This window comes from Maylandia zebra, linkage group LG23 (genome assembly GCF_041146795.1).
Source record: "Maylandia zebra isolate NMK-2024a linkage group LG23, Mzebra_GT3a, whole genome shotgun sequence".
NCBI classification, from domain to species: Eukaryota; Metazoa; Chordata; class Actinopteri; order Cichliformes; family Cichlidae; genus Maylandia; species Maylandia zebra.
The window spans coordinates 24,330,802-24,350,654 of NC_135188.1; the positions used below are offsets into that span (position 1 = coordinate 24,330,802).

A 19,853-nucleotide genomic window follows, 5' to 3' on the forward strand; every position below is an offset into this window, starting at 1 on the left:
GCGACAAGACGAAGGCTGTCCAAATTCGAAGACTCCAACAAATGCAGCCGACAAATGTGCCCTTCATTTCCCCAGATTTGAAGGATGGGTTGAGTGTATCCTTCGTGGCCCAGCCTATCCCAGAATTCATAGCGCGGCCCAGCTCAGGTTCCAACAATGGCGGCAGCTAGTTTTAATATTACTTTTATTATTCTTTCTGGGTCACAAAATAAACGTTTAACATATTTTCAGGCGAGAATGTAGCTGTGTAAACCTCAAATATCTGCTCAGTTTATCAAGACACCACATATTTTCAAAAGCGTTCTGACGTTTTCGGAGACGTCTGTTACCCACTAGCTCGATAGCTAGCCGGGGTTCAAGGCTCACTAGAGCCGGTGAGAACACCGGACTCCCGGCAAATCGTTTTCAAACCCACCGCTGTCTTTCGCTACTCAGGTTAAACATGATATATAAGTCACTTAGATAACTTAAAAATGTTGTTGTTTGGCCTTTTTCAGTATTTTATTTGTTCCTGAGTGAATTGGTTTAGCTGAGATTAAAGTTATAGTTTTTACACAGCTGAATAAACGTCAAGCAGATCATCAGAAGTGTGAGATGGTCGAGAATATACTCCGGTGTCCTGTTATATTTTAGATAGCAAGGAGCAGACGGCTGAGTTCATTAAACTCCACCGAAACAATCTGCAAATTTCATTAAAATGTATCATCTTGTCTTTATTTTTAGTTAGCACATACCTTAAACACTTAAAGCTGTAAGCTAATGATAGTTATATAAGAGCAGATGCTGCTGGTGCAATAAGCTGTACGTTTTACGTCCAATGGATGCAGAATCTGATTAGTCAACTAATCGCAAAAATAATCAGTGACTAGTCGACTATCAAAATAATAGTTTGTGGCAGCCCTAATCCTCTGTAAACTCTACTGAAGGTTGTTTGGCAGATCAGCAGTTTGTGAAATAGTTGGACCACCCATCTGGCACTTAAATCACCTTTCTTCCCTATTCTGATGCTTAGTTTGAACTTTGGTAGTTCATCATGAACATGCCTAAATGCACTCATTAGATGATACACCCCGCCCTTTGTGACTAAAAATATTTGTTTAGTTGTCAGTTAGTCATCCGCCTGTCCACTCCCCCCCCAAAAACTATCATTGCAGTTCTCTCCTTTAAAGTCACAGCTATTTCTGAAGCCTCGAAGAATACTCGAGTGGTGGTCATGGGCACCTGTCTGTTTAGGGAATTCTGTCCTCATTCATTTCCCCCCCACCACACTCAGTTTTCTTTCTGGTTGGACCTCGAATTCAAACAAACCTGTTGTGTTAACCCCGAGGCTGCCGCCTACCCCACGATCTGTCTGGAAAGATGCAGTGAGCATCCAGATCACCGCAGAAATAATTCATGACCACTGTAATAATCATAGCACAGAGTCCTGCTGCAGAGGTCAGAAGTCGCCATATCCTATCTCCTTTCACATTTCTCATTATTATTATTCTGCTCCAGCTTCCTGAGTTAAAAAAAAGAAACACCGCACTATATCTGGACCCTGTGTCTGCCAGGCCAGATAGGGGATGTGGACCTGATAAGTATGAGTGGCACAGGTGGGTTTGTGGATGACAGGAGCCTACTGCTTGTCACATTACCATTTCTCTGCTTATGGTTTCCTTGCATGCCTCCGAGGCAATCTCTGTCTTCCCCCCCTACCAGTGCCGAAAATCAGAGGCTGACATTAATGCTTTCTCTAGCAGGAATGCAATTCTTTGCCTCCGAGCTCGCTTCGACATCTGCCCGGCACCTGGGCTGGCCGACTCAGCGCACAGACAGGCCCCGTCAATAAATCAGCCTCTGGATTAAACAGAGGAGAGGCCGTGATAAAGCTGAGTCCTGAAGCTAATGTACGTGAGCTGTCAGGGAATCTGATGGAGTGTCTCAGGCAAGAAATATCCTGCAAAAACACACGCTTGGAAGGGATTTCGTCCTGTTTGCGGGTTTTGATTTGTTACCTGAGATGCTGTTCTCTCTTGTCCTCTCAGCTGAACTCTGGCACAGTAGGTAATGTTTTCCTGATTTCTTTTTAAACCTTGCTTCGTGGGTTTTGTATCAGAATTGTACACACACACTGAAATATAGAACGTACCAGCAACAAGCCAAAAGCATTGAGTGCAAACAAAGCCTCCAAAGAGTGTACAATAAGTATCAGGCAGATAGTGCTAAATGGATCCTCTTGAGGTCTTTTGCTCGATCTATAATCTACCTAATTTCCCGTGTAGTGAGCGCCGTTGCTGCGGCTGGATCGAGCCTTCCTCCTCTTGGAGAACTGTTCGGCTACAGCGTGGCTCGGTTAGGTGTGGTGCCTGTCTGTCAAAGCCTGCATAAACAGAAGCCCAGCTTACCCCTGCGAACCAACCAACATCTGGTTAGCATCAGCCCTCTGCTCTGATCTGCCCCTTCTTCTGTCACTTGCCAAAGGATTTCTCTCATGCTCGTTTTTTCTTTTTTTTGTTCCTTTTTCCCCAAAGTGTTGTCACTTGTCCTTTGGCTCAGGACTGACTGATGTTTGGCTTAAATCACTGACATAATCACCAGTGTTTTACGTATTCTGTTTATATGTATGCCATAATTAATAGTAGCTAGCTGCTGCGATTTAACTCTACGGTTCTGGTCTTGGGAAACTTCAGTTGAAGGGGATTATTATTATTATGTTTCTCCTGATTTTTTTGGTCTTGTGTTTACTGTTACAATGGTGGAAGCTCATATTAAACATGGCTAAGTTTCAAACAATGAGGTCAGTGTATATACAAGTAATCCCTGTGAGCCAAAAGCTCAGGATTTAGACGGCTCTAAATAAGCTGTTTCAGACAGTTTGTCCTACTCTTGGCTCGCTATGATGTCAATGGGACCAGATATCCCTACCCAAACAGCACTCTCCATCGCTATTATGGAGGAACGTAGCCAGTAAATCACGCTCCATCCAGCACAGCACTATTGACATAGCCTGTATGTGGTGTTTGGGTGTTGGTAGCTCCTATATAGTGGAGACGCGTGTTTGGTCATTGGGAAGAGGTCATTTCTTCGTCCCTTAGCGCTGCTTTGACTTTGTTTTACCTCTGCCTGGGCATCTCACATACAGAGGGCTTTGGTAGTGCTGATTTAGCTTGCTTGTTGTCAAGACGATGGCGCCATGTCACTTACCTCAGCTTCACCAAAGCTGCTTATCTGTCTGAAAAATCCAGCTAGAAAAGCGTTAGGTATCTTTTTCTAATTGAAAGCATGTAGCATCAGTATAGCTTAGTGCTACAGCTATAACTTAGGCAACAGTTATTCGCAAATCTTCACCAATCTGTCTCAGAGTGTGTGCCTCCCACCAGGCGACCTGTGCGAATGTGGTCACTGCCATCCTTCGCTGTCCGTTCAGGTTCAGGTTACTTTACTTGTACCTGTTGGTAGATTTTGTGTGCAGTGAGTCATCCATCCTCACGTGCACATTTTCAAAACAAACAGACAACAGACAAGCGTGCAGGTGCAAAGGCACTTCAGTGTTGACTGTATACTGTCCACGACTTTATCTGAACCTTTTAGATCTCACCCAACAGAAAAAATAAACCTCCTCGGGTAAAGTCAAAATCACAATATCAAAACCGCGTTTTAGCTCTCTTTCCCCAGCAGCTGTTGCAGTTTTAAATATCCCTTTTCTTTCTTTCTTTGTACCCTTTGTCTCTCTCATCCTCTTTGACGCTCACTTGCTTTCTCGTTCTCTCGTGTAGCAGCCTCCCTGGTTTCCCCGGTGCTCTCCCGCGGCTTGTCAGGTCCAGGTTTCCTTTTGATTTCTGTCATCGCCACCCTCCCTCCCGCTCAGAGTACACCTGGCTGAATATTGGCCCCCAGATGATAATAAAAACCCAGCGAACCCCCAAGCTTGTAAAATCTGGGCACAGGCAACACAACAGACTCCCCCCCTCCCTGTTTCCTAGATTCCCATCCTGTCTGGAAACACTGGTACCAGTGTGGATACACTAAGTGTTTGTTTATATTTGGAAAGGTAGCATTCCTCGACCGCTCCTCCCTGATGTGTGTTTTGGCAGAGAACATAAAAAGGGATTAAAGAGACAAAGCAAAAGGAGAAAGGGGATTTATGTGACAAATGGAAAAATATATAATGCAGACAAAGTTCAGTAGCTCTTTAATCCAATTCAGCCGTGAGGTTTGGTCAGAGCAGCCATTGCTGGAGTACAATTCTTGGCTGAAAAATGCTTCTTCAAACGCCTTCATTCCTGTTGATATATTTATTGATTTTTTCAAAGGTTTCGACGTCACATACAAAGAAGGAACAGCCTTACTTATGTGCACAAACTATATGATGGTGTCTTGGTACTCTTTACGCTTAACTGCTTCATTTTTGTTGACTTTTATTTTGAAATTTGCACACAGATTCAGCAAAAACACATATAAACTTCTAAATCCACACGTGTATATTTTCACATGGGTGTACCACGCATCCACAGGCTCTTCCACACAGGCAGCTCTGTGGAAGCGATCAAATATTGACATCTGAGGCACTTTTTCAGCTCCCTCCCTGAGAGATTTGTGGCATGAACAGCTTGGCCACTGTTCCCAACAGGCATGAATGGGACACTCTGTCAAACCCAAAGAGCGGAGAAGGAGCGTATCTTAATGTTTGGAAAGATAATCTGCTGGGATTTGGATTCCTGACGGTGGCGAGGTGTTGATGTTTGGGCTGGGCCCGGCCGTAGGTGCTGCTGGAGGAAGAACATCAGATAACCCAAACTGCTGAAACCCATTCTAGATGATGAACAGGCTCCCTTTTGTATCTTGAAGTAATCCTTGGTGCCTGACACTCCTCCGTTTGGAGCAGGTAGGCAGATGAAGAATATCCTGCTCACTGGAGGCATTTGTTACACAAACGTCCTCTACTCAATGAGGCCACTGTGTGAGCGTTACAGTTTAGGTACAATCAGGCGTAGTGTAAGCACTCAACTCAGATTCAGCAACATTTAATGAGTGATGGTTCATTAACTGCGTGCCAGAAAGAGATTTTTATTTTAGTTTTCATTTCAAAATGTAATATTTTCTAATGAACACTCAAAGCCGGGATTGTTACTGTTATTAGCTGTTATAGGTCAGTAATCTGGCAATAACATGCAGTAACTTGAGGCTTTTTCCAAAAGCCTGTCAAGCCTCATAGACTTCCATGATAAAATTTTGAACTTTACAGCAAAAATAACCTTTTTTATAGCCTAGTACAAACAAAGGTGTTAGTCTGTGTAGCTAAGTTCCTCCTCTTCACAACTGTATGCAAAAAAATAATAATTGCATATTTCAATTAAACTAAACCCGAAACATAATTAGGACACTGACAGGTGGGTGGACTTCCACCTCTCCATCATATTTTTGGTAATCAATTGCATTTCATGAAATTCTTCTTATTTTATCTACCTAGCAGTACAACCATAACGTGATATGCATGTTGCTAACCAAGCTAGCTAGCATTAGCTGCAATCTTAGTAGTTACAAATATGGTGTCTTCTGTCTCTAAACATGGTCAACATAAGGATCCAAAGTGGTAACTCACAGTGGCTGATAGCAACCACCTTGCAGCTGGCAAAAGTCAGTGGTTGTCCAGAATGCAACTTTTCTATGATGTGAGTTTTTTGCAAATCAACGGGTTGGCAACTGGTTGTATTCTGGTTACATTTCTATAAAAATAACATTACTGAGTGCAATTAAATCACCATCCTAAATCGACTATGTCACAGTTTGTGGAAGAAATATGAATTTGTGTTTTAATGTGAATTTTTGTGTTTGTAGATGGCAAAAGATTTGTGATTCTGATTTCAGTTAATTGTTGTATTATCACAAAATGATTGCAAGTATTTGCTAACTTGACCCTATCAACTTGGCCAAGCGCCTGCAGTCATTTAGCCTATCCTGCAGTAACTATGCCACTATTGATGGACGAGTAAGACTCTGTCTTATTGTGGTTTTATCACCATCTTGGTGAACCAAAGTTGCTTTGGAGATGGCACCTGACCGTAAGTGGTCGCAGACCTGGTCCCTGTTTTAGAAGAAACCCAAGGCAGCAAGATGGCACAGTTGCAATAATTTGGTCATGGGAAATTTATTTTGGTCTCCTACACACTGTTTTCCCCATGTGTGACTGTAGAATAATGCAATCTTTATAAACAGCCTATAACAACAACAACAATAATAAAAGTAACGTCATAGCTTAATAACAACCTCTAGTGTTTTTGTTCATTTAAACTGTTTTATTCCTTGCATTTTGCAAGGTTTCCTTTTCCATTTTGCACTATACAAACTGTCAACCATTATAGTAGCAAAAATACAAAAACGACGCTAGGAAATGACATACGAATAGAAACTATATATACAGCATATACTACAGAACTATAAAAGAACTGTAAAAAAAACTGCTAACATAAAACTTAAAAGTCATCAAATAAAAAAATAAAAAAAAGAACTGAACAAGTCCACATGTGCGAGCCACAAAATGAACAGCTATAAATATCTAATAACGGTAAACTCCATTCATTTCACTGCTGTGCTTAAAATTAGACTAGAATTAGTGAGTGATTTGTGCAGCGTGATCAGTAAGTTTGATTGGCTCTTTGGGAACGGGGAGGGCAAAGCCACATTTCTGCCATTAAGGAACTCTCCAATAGATTTCTATTAAGGATTCTTCGAATGCGTCTTTCTCTGTAGTGTCTCTGACTGAACCAAGATAGATGATAGCCTCTGAGGACAGAGAAGAGCCGACCTCCCACGGCAGTAGAGGTCGTGACCTTGTCTCAGCCCATTGTGTCTTCTCAAGAATCAACAATTTCCTTTATGAATTCATCAAATCATTTGGATGCAGGAAATGGTTGTCCTTTATGCGACCGATGAAAATATCTGGGATCACATCCGCCACTGACAGCAATCCTCCCTGACAGATCAAGCTGACAGCACACAGACCTCTATGTTTTTCCCACATGAATAATAACACGCATTAATCCAAGAAGCTGCGCGCTCCGGGATTAAACAGCAGGGCTATCAGTGGAGATATCGGGGTCTGAGGATATGAGCGCCTGATGGCTGAGCAGATATTATGACGCCAGGTCATTGGGGATGTGAGTAAAGACCACTGAGAAATGGATCACCACCACAGAGCCCCGAAACATCCTGATAAGACTAATGAATTTAACTAAGGCTGAACTAAACCTGATACAAGCAGCAGTGGCTTTAGTCTTACCGGATAATATGATAGGATCACAGTCATTAGAAATTATACTGGGGAAACGAGAATACATTTTCATTGACGCTAATTAAATTTGCAGTGTTTACATCTTTTGCCGGTGATGTTCTCATAAACTTTGGAGTATTGGATGGCAGGTGTATTCGGCAGCAGACACATCTGTGTGTTTGGCAGGAAGCCCAGACTAACAGCCCTATCAGATGTAGTATATCTCCCACACCTTGAGAAGTCACTGTCATAACTCATTCTCAAGTGTACGGTGAAAAAAACCCCCAAAACAAAACGCCCAGAACGAAATCTTAAATTCTGTTGGCCTAACCTTTGACTTGCAGTAGCCCATGTGGGACTGTTACTTTCTATCAAACCTGCAGCTTTTCAGGCTTTTCAGATGCTTTTTCAGTCCCACAGGCCTTGCTGGCATGTCATCAGTCTGCAAAAACAAATATATTCCTGGAAAGCAGAGATAGGTTGGCGGGATGGGTTGGGACGCAGGGTTAGGGAGGATCGAGGTTGTGACCTTGTCTTTGGCTGGGTGTTATTCCCAGAGGCTGCAGACCTCTACAAGGTGTCTTATCAGTCAAGCCAGGCGGAGGTTCTCATCTGCAGACACATCAAGGTGGTGGAAGGAACTTACATCAGCGAGGATTTAAAGGAACGTATCCTGACCTCTGCAGCAACCAGGTCAGTTTTATCTAGCTTAAAGTTTATTTATTTTTTCCAGTCGACTCCAAAGCAGCCGATATAAGAAGCAGACGCTCGTCGGGGATGTGGCTCCATCGCTCCTAATCTCCAAAAATGTGTGAAAGAGCAGAGTGTGCTTGCGAGGCTCATATGGATGAATAATGCATCTGATGTTTTATTACTGAGAAATCTGGACCATTAATCTTAAACAGATTGCACTGGCTTTGAGTGTCAGACAGTCTGCCTGTTTGCATGTTTGTGTGGTCAGAAGTGTGTTGGGTTTTTTTTCACTTATATATATATATATATATATATGTTCCCTCTCTGCTTCTTGGTGCCAAGGCAGTGGGGGGATGGCACTCACGTTTAAAAATTTCATAAAGGCACACAAGCAGTTGGAGGGGGGCCTGGATATGGGACTCGAGCCATGGCGCGAGTCAGGGGAAGCTCTTTCCTCGGCAGCTACTGAGCGCCTGCTTATCAAACGCTCTCACACACTTGAGTAAACACGGCTAGATAAACATTACTGAGAAGCAGCGGTCGTAGAGCATGAACATCTGCAAACACATTACCTGACAGGTTAACAATAGCTCGGCCCCTGCTTTTATTATAGCTGCAAAAATCAATGCTGTGCACAGCACTGGCTGTTAATGAATGGCTTTTTAAAGTGCAATATCATCTGTACCATGGGCAATCCTTCCATTCATTCACCTTAAAAAGCTTTCATTCTGCACACAAAAAAGAATAGGCAAAATGTGTATTTATAATTAAAACGGTTTCTTATTTAGGAAACCTCAAGTGCAGGAAATAAATTACAAAATAAAGGTGACAAAATAAAGAATAAAACAAAATAAAGAGTCTTAAAAGATGTTGATTCAACAAGCTTTGCCAGAATAGCTTCAGTCCTTCTTGACTTTTTAAGTTTCTGGAACTCTACTGAGGGACAGACATCATTCTTGTAAAAGATATACCCTTCATGTATTTCCTCATTAGTCCAAAATCTTCCATAGGTGTTCAGCTGGGTGTAGACCTAGTGACCACAAACTCCATGGCATATGAAGTCTTAGTAACTGGTGCAAGCTTTTTATATGTCCACACTGCAGGAACGTGGGACCAGGTTGCCAGCGAAAGGACAAAAGGAAGTACTCATCAAAATATCTAGTGATCCCTCATGCCTCATTGATGGGAACAAGATCCTAAAAGAGGCCACTTCGACTGAATGGCTCAGGTTTTAACCCCATTCTACGTTATACCTACAATAAGGAAATAAAATAACATTTAGACATTTGCTTTGAAAAGAGGCTTCACCTTGTTCAGCAGCTTCAAGTCCAATTGTCATCTTAAAACACTGAGTATGAGAAACAATTTTTAGTGAAATCTGTTACCTGTAAAATTAGATTTACATGCAGCAGTCCAACCAATCTCGCCTTATTCAGTTTAATTTACCACAACGTCTCCTGAAGGTCTGTTGCTCTGTAAGTGCACATCTTGCTGTCAGGTGAAGTATATTGGGACTTTTGTAAAAGCCTCTTCATGATTTAGTATACTTTGGAGGTGCTTACGTACTCCTTATGAGCTTACAGCTCTTAGGACATTTTAAGCACTGTAAGGAATTGCATTCACCAGAGTGCTGGTCCTGAGAAATATGCCTCTGATAAAGTCTCGGGTCAGTAAATTCTGTGTTTTTTTCCCCTCTCCAGTCTACACGTGAGTACCTGGGCCTCGTGGGAACGGTACAGCTTTCACTCACGCCGTAAAACCGTCAGGAGTAATGCCTGGCTGAAGATATAACACGCGGCATTACATACATGAGTCATGCTTTAAATCTCCGCTTTAAATACCCTCCTATTTCACATGACAACAAGCATGCTGCATTCTCTACATTCCTTCATGTGTGCTGAGGATTATTTCAGTGCCCTGTCATTAGGACGAGGGCTACGTGATGACAACACTGACTTAGCCAGCTTTACTTGACTTTGATGTGGCCTGTAAATATTTCCCCTGACACAGGGCTTTTCGCAAAGAAGGTTCCCCTTTGTGGAGCAGTCGTAATCATTATGGGATTGTGTTGCTAATGGTGTTTCAGAGACAGATGTTTTACCCAAGAAGGTTCTCTTGGCCGCTTGAGAAAAAGTCACACATTTTAGTTGATGAATTGGCAGATGTTGGTTTGTTGAATGTTCAGAGTGTGCTTGTTTTCTTTAGACCAGTGGTTCAGCATATTTGAACTTCTTCATCTTCAGGGCCACTCATGTTCAATGTGTTCACTTGAAGTCAGTTTTAATTGGATCTAGGTAACTTTCAGTTAGAGTTAGCTACAGTTATGGTAGGTACACCCTTTTTCATACCAGAACATATTGAAAAATAATCTGGTCTTTACAAGGTTTAAAATTAGGTGATGATATATTATCATACCAACATGCAGAAGCAGTTCGTGAAAACCAATCACATCTCATGATTTAGTAGCGTGTAGAACTACATTTAGCAGCAATAACTTGAAATAATTCAGGTCTAAATGACTTTATCAGTCTCTCACATTATGTGGAGGAATTCTGGCCCACTCTTCTTTACAGTGTTGCTGCAGTTCCTTGAGACTTTACGCACAATTCTCTCAAGGTCCCAACTCAGCATTTCAATCAGGTTGAATTCTGGACTTTGACTGGCCCATTGCAGCAGTTTGATTCTTCCATTTTTCAGCCATTCTGTTGTAGATTTGCTGCTGTGCTTGGGATCATTGACCTGTTTCATGACATAAATTGGGCGAAGCTTTATCTGTCAGACAGATGTCCTCACATTTGACTACCACTGTGCTGACAGCTAACATGAGGTGATTGTGCTGATGTGTTGTGTTTTGTGCATTATGGTCAAGCATCTCCACTTTGGTCTTGTCCTTCTAAAGCACATTGTTGCACAGGTCTTGTGATTTTTTTCAGGTGCAACTTTGCAAACCTAATTCACCTTAGGGTGAAGTTGCCTGGGCCTCCACTCCTGGGAAGACTGGCAGCTGTCATGAATGTTTTCCACTTGTAAATAACCTTTCTCACTGCAAATTATTTGGAAATGGCCTCACACTTCCTAGAAGGCAGCACCATTTGGTTCTTTAAGGTTATTGCTGATATATGTATCTGTGCTTTCACCTTCCTGTTCTAACTTTTCTGCCATACACAAGTTACACCTTTTTATTCATAATATATAAGCAGTTTCAACTGTTTATCCACACTACTAGCTAGCATACCTCCTACCAAAGCATGAGATCTTTCTGTTAGAGTGTACTTTGTTTCTTCTGCAGAACACATTTCACAGCTACAAGCTTCTCTCCGTCCACCCATGTGGTCAGGATGAATTCAGAGAACACAAACATGAACAATCATTTGCCATGGTTTGCACTATTGATTAACTACTCCTGGAGCCAACGGTAAATTTAACTTTGGGAACTTAGCACTGAGCACTAATGGCCTTTTCGCCTTGGGTCTGAGTGCCATTCTGGCCCCGTTCTGTGACACTCTGAGACTGACAGATGGCTTTAGGGCAGTGTTGTTAGGCACTGTAATTGGTTGCTTTCCAAACATGAAAGATTTGTCATGCTGATTAAGTAAAAATGGATGATTCCAGTGATGAAAGGGATGATGGATGGAAACTGAGTTAATGTCTTTTGTTGTCATTTTTTTTTTGCATGACAGAAATTGGAAAATGTGACACCACACTGTTAAGCATCGATCTGTTGTCGTTCTTTGCCCCTATTTGCCTAATGGTCACCAGAGTGCCCTTGAATGCAAACTCGGCAGGACACCTGGGCCTTTGCCATGTTCTCCTGGCACTGGTGCAAGCTGCTGGTGATGGCTGTCTTTGAGTGGCAGTCTCAGATGCGAGATTAGGTCCAATAATTGCTTAAGAAGCAGCAGACAAAACAACTGTGCTTAATGTATTTAGATCAGCAGTCTCTGAACATCTGGTGAATTTGCTCTCAAGGCCACAGCTTAAAAAAGCCCATGTAGTGATAACAGAAGTACTTTAGGTCTGTTCAGGCCCCAGATGTGGTTCACAGGGAGGTCAGAATCATTCTGTCCTCATATTGCTCAATGCAAATTATTAAAAGTGCTGTGTTACAGGCTGTGAAATAGTTCAGTGTTTCATGTCTGAAAAATCAATAAGGGCGTTGAAAGCCTGTGCCAAATAGTTGTATCTGATATCATTGTGTATGTGTTTTTCCACAGTATCATATGAAGTGTTCAGGGACCATCATTGCTACTCACCAGTCATGTTGTGGTAATGTCATAGCTTCCCTGTGAATCGGGGAAAAGACATAAAAACAATGCTTATAAGTAGAAGTAATAGCATAAAGATCGGCAACGTTCATGTAGTCATGACAATGTGTGAAGCTCAAAACTTTTACCCAGGAGACTGGGTTTGTGCTCTGTGTGAAACCAAAAGGGAATATTGAGCTGACTTGTTGTTTCTGCTTTTGTAAATGATCTGTTTTACCTGTTACTTTGCTTAGGCCTGGGCACCAAGCAACAGTATTGTGCAAAAGTCTTGAGCCATCCCCCAATCCTTTGTGTTTTGCTAAGAAAAACAGAATCATTGTCATGCTGCAAAATGAAGCTGCTGCTGTTGCTATTATGGCAAGAAAAAATGTTAAAAAAAGATTAAATCATAATCACGTAAAGTATATTATAATGGCAGAAAGCCCTTAAGTCAGCATGCTGTGTTATCGCAACAGTGTTACTGGTCAATTGCATTGTTGGTGCTGGGGTTATGTTGGTTTTGACCATTAATGCAATATTAGACCATTTGTCAAATAATTGGTCATTTTTGAGGCTGTGTTGCTGTTTTTGGCTGATTATGTGGGATTTCCCAATGTGTTTCCCAGAAAAGTGTATTGCTATGATATAGTGTATCACTACAACAAGAAAAATTTCCATATTGACCAAACTTGTCTCGTGTGGACACTCTGCTGTATTTTATCATCAAGGGTTTTCCCAGAAAGTTTGGAAACTGCAGACACTGTGTTTGTTTTTCATTTTTTTCCTTGAATTCTGGTCTACAACAGTGACTTTGTGCTTTATTGAAGGGATTTATTTTGGCAGTGACTAATTAGAGAACTGAGATTACAATAGCTGCAAAGGGAGTTATGTTCAGAAGCAGGCCAAGGCGCCGTAGTTGCAGTAAAAGCAAAAATAAAAGGATCTAAAAAAAATGGATGGTTTGCAGATACTATGACCATTTTTCCCCTCCTAGACTGAGATTTCTGGCTTAGGGACTTCTTCTTGGGAATCCCCATTATTCAATTACACTCACAGCACATGATGAGAGTGTCTGGAAATCAATGGAGAGCATCTGTCCCACAGAGATAACCATTTACCCATGAGATGTATCGTGAGCTGTCAAGCTAATATCTAATTAATTAGTCTTAAACCTCCACCGCACTGATCTGACAGCACAGTGTGTGCTCTGCTGTGTACTGCAGGTAGACACTGAGTATCTGAAAACCCAGATGTTTGAAGTATGGTGCCCGCTGTATGTGGCCTATTTCTCACAGTTACAACCCCCTTCTGCTATATGATGTCAGACCACTAAGAAGCAAATCATTAGGCCAAAGCCGAGAAATCCTAACATCTGTTTCTTCCATTCTGCTCTCAGCCTTAGCTCATTTTGTGTGTGCTGTAACTCAGTAGCGCTATTCCCAGCTGACATTACACTGCCGGGCTTGCTTCTGGGCCAGCCATTAGAAGTTACCCAGAGGTACTTCTGGAATTACACATGGAGAGGGGATAAGAGGCTAAACTGAATTATCACACCTTTTAAAAAGCACTCCTGTCTTGACGTTCTTTGACATTTATGAAAGCAACACGAGGATGCAGTCAGGGTGTGATTTTGCATGTATTCCTTTAATCATTGTTAGCATTTGACTCTTTGATCATTTACACATAAAGTTTTCTTTCTCTCGGCAGGAATACATGGACGCCAACAAATGCATTGATGAACTTCTCAAGCAGCTTGAGGAGGAGCGCCGAAACGTTCGAAGGTAAGAGGTTCTGCCTGAAGATATCAGCAGCTGCCTGCAATTCATTGCCAACCAGAGGCTGCAGAACAATGTTGTTTGGTTTTGAGCTTGAGACAAGCTTTGTGCACAGTTCTTGAGAAATGCTTTTTGTGTTGGAAGCACACTAAAAGTGGCAGACAAAGGGGGAGACTCCAGGCTCAGTTTGGGGTTGACTGGGGGCATTTCTCATGGAGGTCCTTTGGAGCAGATTTGCACAGACAATGGAAATGAAGAGCTTATGGAGATGCCAATCTAATGACCTTGTCCCCTCAATGCTGCTATCATCCTTTCCCTTCCAGCGATGCACAGCCCCCATAGAAAAGAGAGACAATTTTTAAACTTCACCCTCTTTTGTACAACCCTTTCTCCATCTCAATGGAGCTGTATTCCCCCGGCTCAAAGTAATTTTCCCCCTGAGTGAGCAAAGAGGGGCTGGGGGTTGGACAGAGGGGAAAGGGGAATAAGGGTCTCAGGATCGGTGGCTGCGGGGGGTTAAATGACCACTGACCATCCCCTTTACTCGGCCAGGACAGCCCCTTAATAAAGGAAGTGATGTGTAAAGGAATGACCCTCTCATCTAAGTCATCCCCACCCAACTTTCTAAGACATCTCGTGTGAGAGCCAGAGTGACCTAATAGCCACTTAGATGACCTGTGCAAACTGACCTGGGGACCAAATGGTTTCAAAAGCCTTGAACTTGTACAACTGCAAATGATTGAAGTACCCCGATTACCCTGGAAGCTGCATGTGAAACACAAATGCCCCGAGTAGTGTAGATTGGGCATTAACTGGTCATTAACCTGCCAGCGCCCTACCATGGAGTCCATGTGATGTCTGATTGCCCACTAGTGAAAAAATAGTGGATAAATGCCAGTGGGCTCTCTTCATGGTGCTCCCTTTTCAAAGCTCTACCTGTCCAGCTTCTGTCCAGCTTCCCATTTACTGTTTGTACCCCATGTGAGAAGGAAAAACCCCCCCTTTGGAGTGTACTCCAACCTGATCCTTCTAAGGTTGTCCAAACTGGCTTAAAAACAAGGTTAGTACCCTGTTTCTGATTGGGTAAATTATACCTTTAAATGATCTAATGCTACATGGCATTGTACTTTGAAGTGCTTAAGCGTTGACATGTAAGCGTTGTGTCTTAGCCTTTGGCCACGTCTCTTCCTTTTGCTCTTATCTCCGCAAGGCATCAAACTTGGTCTTCTACAATGTTTTTCTAGCCATTGTGCCATTGTGTAAAACGCTCAGTCAGTAAAAGTAGACAAAACCTGAGAAACCAAACCAAACCACTAACGGTCAGTTTGGTATGTTTTAAAAAGGACTAGACCGATTCTCTAAGTATCCCCCAATGCACCCCTGCCTTGTAAAACTGACATTTGTTTCCTTGAGGTTCAAAGATATAAACTCACTCATAACTCAAAGTAGTTTTTGCCATTTGAAGTACATCTTTCAAGTCAGTATCTTGATTGAAAGAATCATGGATAAAGGCTCCAGTTTTTCACGTAATGCTGGTGTCTTGAGGAGAAGTGCTATTTACAAAGATTGCTTTTGTCTTCCATGGGCTCCAGTGAGAGATTCAACTGTGAGGGGCTCTGCATTGTTGCAAGCCTCTAGATGTTGTAAACAAACCAGTGGAAATCCGTACTTTGAAAATTCCTTGTCTTTGAAGCTCAGTTTTTAGAAACAACATACCACCAGCCAGGATTTGTTCTCATTTCTTTTCCAGTGTTGTTCGATTCAGAGCGGCGACAGTGATGAATGATTTCACAAAGGCTTTTGTTCAGCTAAAACATAGACCTCGACTTAAAAAAAAAACAAAAAAAACCCCAAAAAACCGCCTCCTTTCCCTTATTAGGCAGCATCTCACGATGCTGTAGATGTCTCGCTCCACCCCTAAGAATATGGGGCCCATCAATCAGTCAAGAGGAGAAAGAGAAGCCCGTACATTCCTCTAGTTCTTTGCATCCTTCCTTATGACCCAGTGACCTACTACATTCATGGCTCTCATTGTACCATATTATGGGGTAGTTTCACACTGGCAAAGTACACCAATTGGACAATTATGGCTGATCTCTGTCCTAATTTCACTTTTTTCTTTTATGTTAGAAGGCAGATACTACTTTCATTTAATTGCTAAATATGTACATCTTGGTCTTACTTTATATTTTGATCAAATGGGAAACTTCTTTTGTCCAGTTTCCTCAATTTTTTTAAGGACACACTGCACACCATGCTGAGATATGCCAAGTTTTTAGGTAATAACTCTTTGGAAATCACCTTGTTGGTGCACAAATACTATTTTATGTCTTTCAAACTGTGTTATCTTTGGAATTTTATATTTAGACACAACACTGGTTCATCCATTGAGTGTTTTATGCTTGAATGATTCATAGGTCAGCGTTAAGTGGCTTAGGAAATGATAAATAATCCTCTGAAAATGGCCAGTAACAAGTACTAGACTAAAAGTGAGTGAAAAAGTAGCTAATATCCAAAAAAAGCTTTGAAAGACCTCCAGAAAGCCTGGAGGGCTATTGCCCGAGAGTGCTTGAATACATTTCAAGAATATCTGGCTCATTGGAAGCAAAATATGAAAGAAATGAGTGGTGGATCGAAACTTTTGCATTTTTATAAATTAAAAGAAAACACGGATGTGGTGTGTTGTGCAAAAGCTGGAGTTTTCACTGATGTTTGCCAAGTGGGTGTCATCTGTACCTAAACAAGCTCCAAATGTCGCAGAGCTACAGGTGGTAAGTGTAAATTAATGAAAAACATGGATTATTAATTATCTGAATCTAATTAAAGATAATTTTGAGTGTCAGAAACACCTGCTATATCCTCGTCATCCTAAAGCCCCATGAGTTCGCATGCAGATACACAATCGCCGTCTCTTGCACTCGGTCGCAGCATCATTGCTCGATGGAGCACAAAGCCCCAGTGGGATGCTGGCCGGCCTCTCCCACTCGATCTATTCAATGTGACCACGTCCTTGACAGACGGAAACAAAAGCTCCACGGCACAGTTTCAACATCAGATGGAGCAAATCCAAATTTGGAAACATCAGACACGTTGTACAGTTGGACACCAAACCCAGGGTTTCCAGTTATTCATCGTTTGTTTGCAGGGCACTCATTAAACATGATGAAATGTCTTTTTAAAGGTTTACACTCTCATTAGTGGTGGCCTTGATATGCCGCTGACACACAGTTGAGTCAGGGCAGGTTGGATGTGTTGAGGAAAAAGAGTTTATTAAAGTCGTTGCTGAGTGACAGACATGTGGTGGTGGGGAACATATGGATGCTCTGCAGCACTAAAAAGCATGACGGGCGGGGAGTGAGTTTGCATGACCTCTTTTTGACAAGCTGCTGTGTCAAGGCACCGTGACTGTGTAATCTTCCCTGTGGATTAAAACAATGCAGATTAGTTTTTTTCCCTCTTTCCATCTCTACTTTCCCACTGTTGATTTGTCAATGTGCTGAGCTGGGGTTTTTTGTTTTTCCACAAATCTTCCCCTGACCTTGTTTTCAGTGGCCATAGCTGGCCAGTGTAAGGGGTCACATGGCCCAGAGCTGGTCTCACCTGCCATTTTCTGCCTGCTGGAGCAGATGGCGTTTGTCTGTGACCCTTTCCACACCTTGGAGGACAAGGAGGGATGAGGAGGGTGGCTGAAAGGCGGTGTGGGGTAGGACTGAGAGAGGGGGGGGGGGGCTCCCTCATAGCAACTGGGAAGTGGGGAGTTGTAATGAGGGAGCAGGGAGGGAGGCAGGGGACTCAGCTGGAGATGCTCGGGGCTTAGGACAGGTTGCAGGGAGCAGGCAACTGCAGCTGCAGCCCAAGTCGAAAGGACATTGACGACGACATCTGCTGATCAATAAGCTATTTGTCATGTTCATAGAGCAGCCCCGCTCCGAAGACGGCAGAGATAGAAAGCGGAGGTCAGATCAGATGTGCTCTTAGGTGGGGGATTATAGCTAATAGGACTTGCTTTGTGTAAGTGAATTCGCCTGTGGGTGGAATTGAAATTGGTCCATTTTTTCTCTGAGAAGCAGCTCAACATTTCTGCCTATTTGTCCTTGATCATACAATGTTTGAGCTTTAAGACCAACTATCAAAGACTGACTGGAAAGTCAAGAAAGTCCTTTCTTGAGCTGCAAATTCTCAAAATTGTTTGAGCTATTAAAAGTTTTCTGAGAGACTCTGAATTTTCTTAAAGTTTGTCCTTTTTAAGGGCTCGTACAAAGCGCCTTCGCCTTTAACAGAGGATGGTGGCGTTAAGTGAGAGAAAGAGCTAAATGAGTGAGCCTGTAAACATGCCAGAGAAAGAAAGACCACAGGAGCACAAAGCTGGGAAACCGCTTTACAAATCTGGACCTTGCTGATGTTGCTACAAGCCATATCTGGCCTCAAAGACGCCTGTGTGCTGCCGGCGGTCTGAGCAAGATGAAAGGCTGTAATCCTCAGCTGAAGTATGCGGCGAGGCCTGCTCTGCCGATGAGGAGGTGGATAGGGTTCAGCCTCCCGCAAACCCCTCCGACGCCCCGAGGATCTGCCGTCTCGCTTGGGCGAGAGCCATGCATTTTACAACTTTAATTGGATAAGTTGACCGGTCTAATGCAATAATTTGATCACGCTAAGCCTTAAAGAGATCTAATATGCTCCCAAAGTATATTTGTGCGCCCTCTGAAGTAAATGACTGAACCTAATCCATCCATTAGAGGTCACTTTACGGCCCAGGAGTCCAGACTCCAAAATATCTTAAAGGAGCAGTTAGTGGGCAAATAAATCAGTCTGTGAAACCCTCATTTAAACCTTCATGCGAGGGTGGAATTTGCCTTTTTAAATTTGTTGGTATTTTTCCTCAAGACTTTGTTATTTTTTAATAAAATGCTCGATTAAACCTTGTGGAGTGTAAACCATGAACAGCCAGTGGTAAAATGACAAAAGTCTCTGCTCTTCATGTATAATTATCTGGTTTTGCATATTATTTTCCTACTTGATGGCCAGTACGAGTTGTTTAGCAGCCCAGTATAAATTATCAGTCGGTGGCCGCCAATAACATAACCGTGACTGCGTGGTTTCACTCTGCTGAAAGGAAGATATGATGAGTTAAGTGTGGTTTAAAAAAAATCCAATTCAGAAGCTGTAACTGTGACTTTTCCTTTCAACTTAGCTTTCCCTTTGTTATAATATTTGCTTAATTTTCACCCATTTGTTTGGTTAGTTTTAGGCACCAGAGATACTTGGTTTGGTTTATGAATGTTTTTGCTAAAATACACCCTTGTAGCATAAATCTTGTACTATAGAGCTGAATTTATTGTGTACCGTGTGTTCTATGCTCTGCTTTGTGACCAGAGGTTACACGCACTTCACAAAGCCACTAGATTTATCTTGCTGCTTACCTTAAATATGGTATATAAGGCAAAACACAGTTTGTATAATTCTAATGAGCTTGAAAGTCAATATTTGAAAGTCAATACCTTTATTCTTCAGCACAGTCTGAACTCTCTTAGGCAGCTTTTGTGTCATGTCTTCAAGTAGTCTTCAGGAATAGTTCTCCATGTCACGGGTTGCCGGGGCAAGCCGTGCGAATTATTAAGGACCCAAAATGCAGGTGGCTTCTGAGGTGAGCGAGCTTTATTGCGACAGTGATGTACAACACAAAAGAAAGGATGGCGAGAAACAGAACTGAAAACACTCTAAACTGGGAAAACTAAAACTTAAACAACAAAACCTGAACATGAACGAGGGTACCTTGCAGGGAGAACTACGCGGGGAGAATGCACAGGAAGACGGGGCAAAATACACAGAATAACCGAAGGGCATAACACAGACGAACCAGCAACAAGGACGAGGGAACACACACTATAA

The 19,853-nt window shown here is 42.3% G+C and overlaps 1 protein-coding gene across 6 annotated transcripts in view; it reads left to right on the plus strand.

Annotated features, from left to right (window-relative positions):
• The window catches only part of LOC101473452 (nck-associated protein 5), a 188,003-nt gene that overhangs the window by 47,534 nt on the left and 120,616 nt on the right, over positions 1–19,853 (plus strand). For all 6 annotated transcript variants that reach the window (XM_076880532.1, XM_004562590.3, XM_004562588.3 and 3 more), the window contains one exon: positions 13,897–13,970. In XM_076880532.1, coding sequence (XP_076736647.1) covers positions 13,897–13,970 — 74 coding nt within the window. The remainder of the gene's footprint in view (positions 1–13,896; positions 13,971–19,853) is intronic.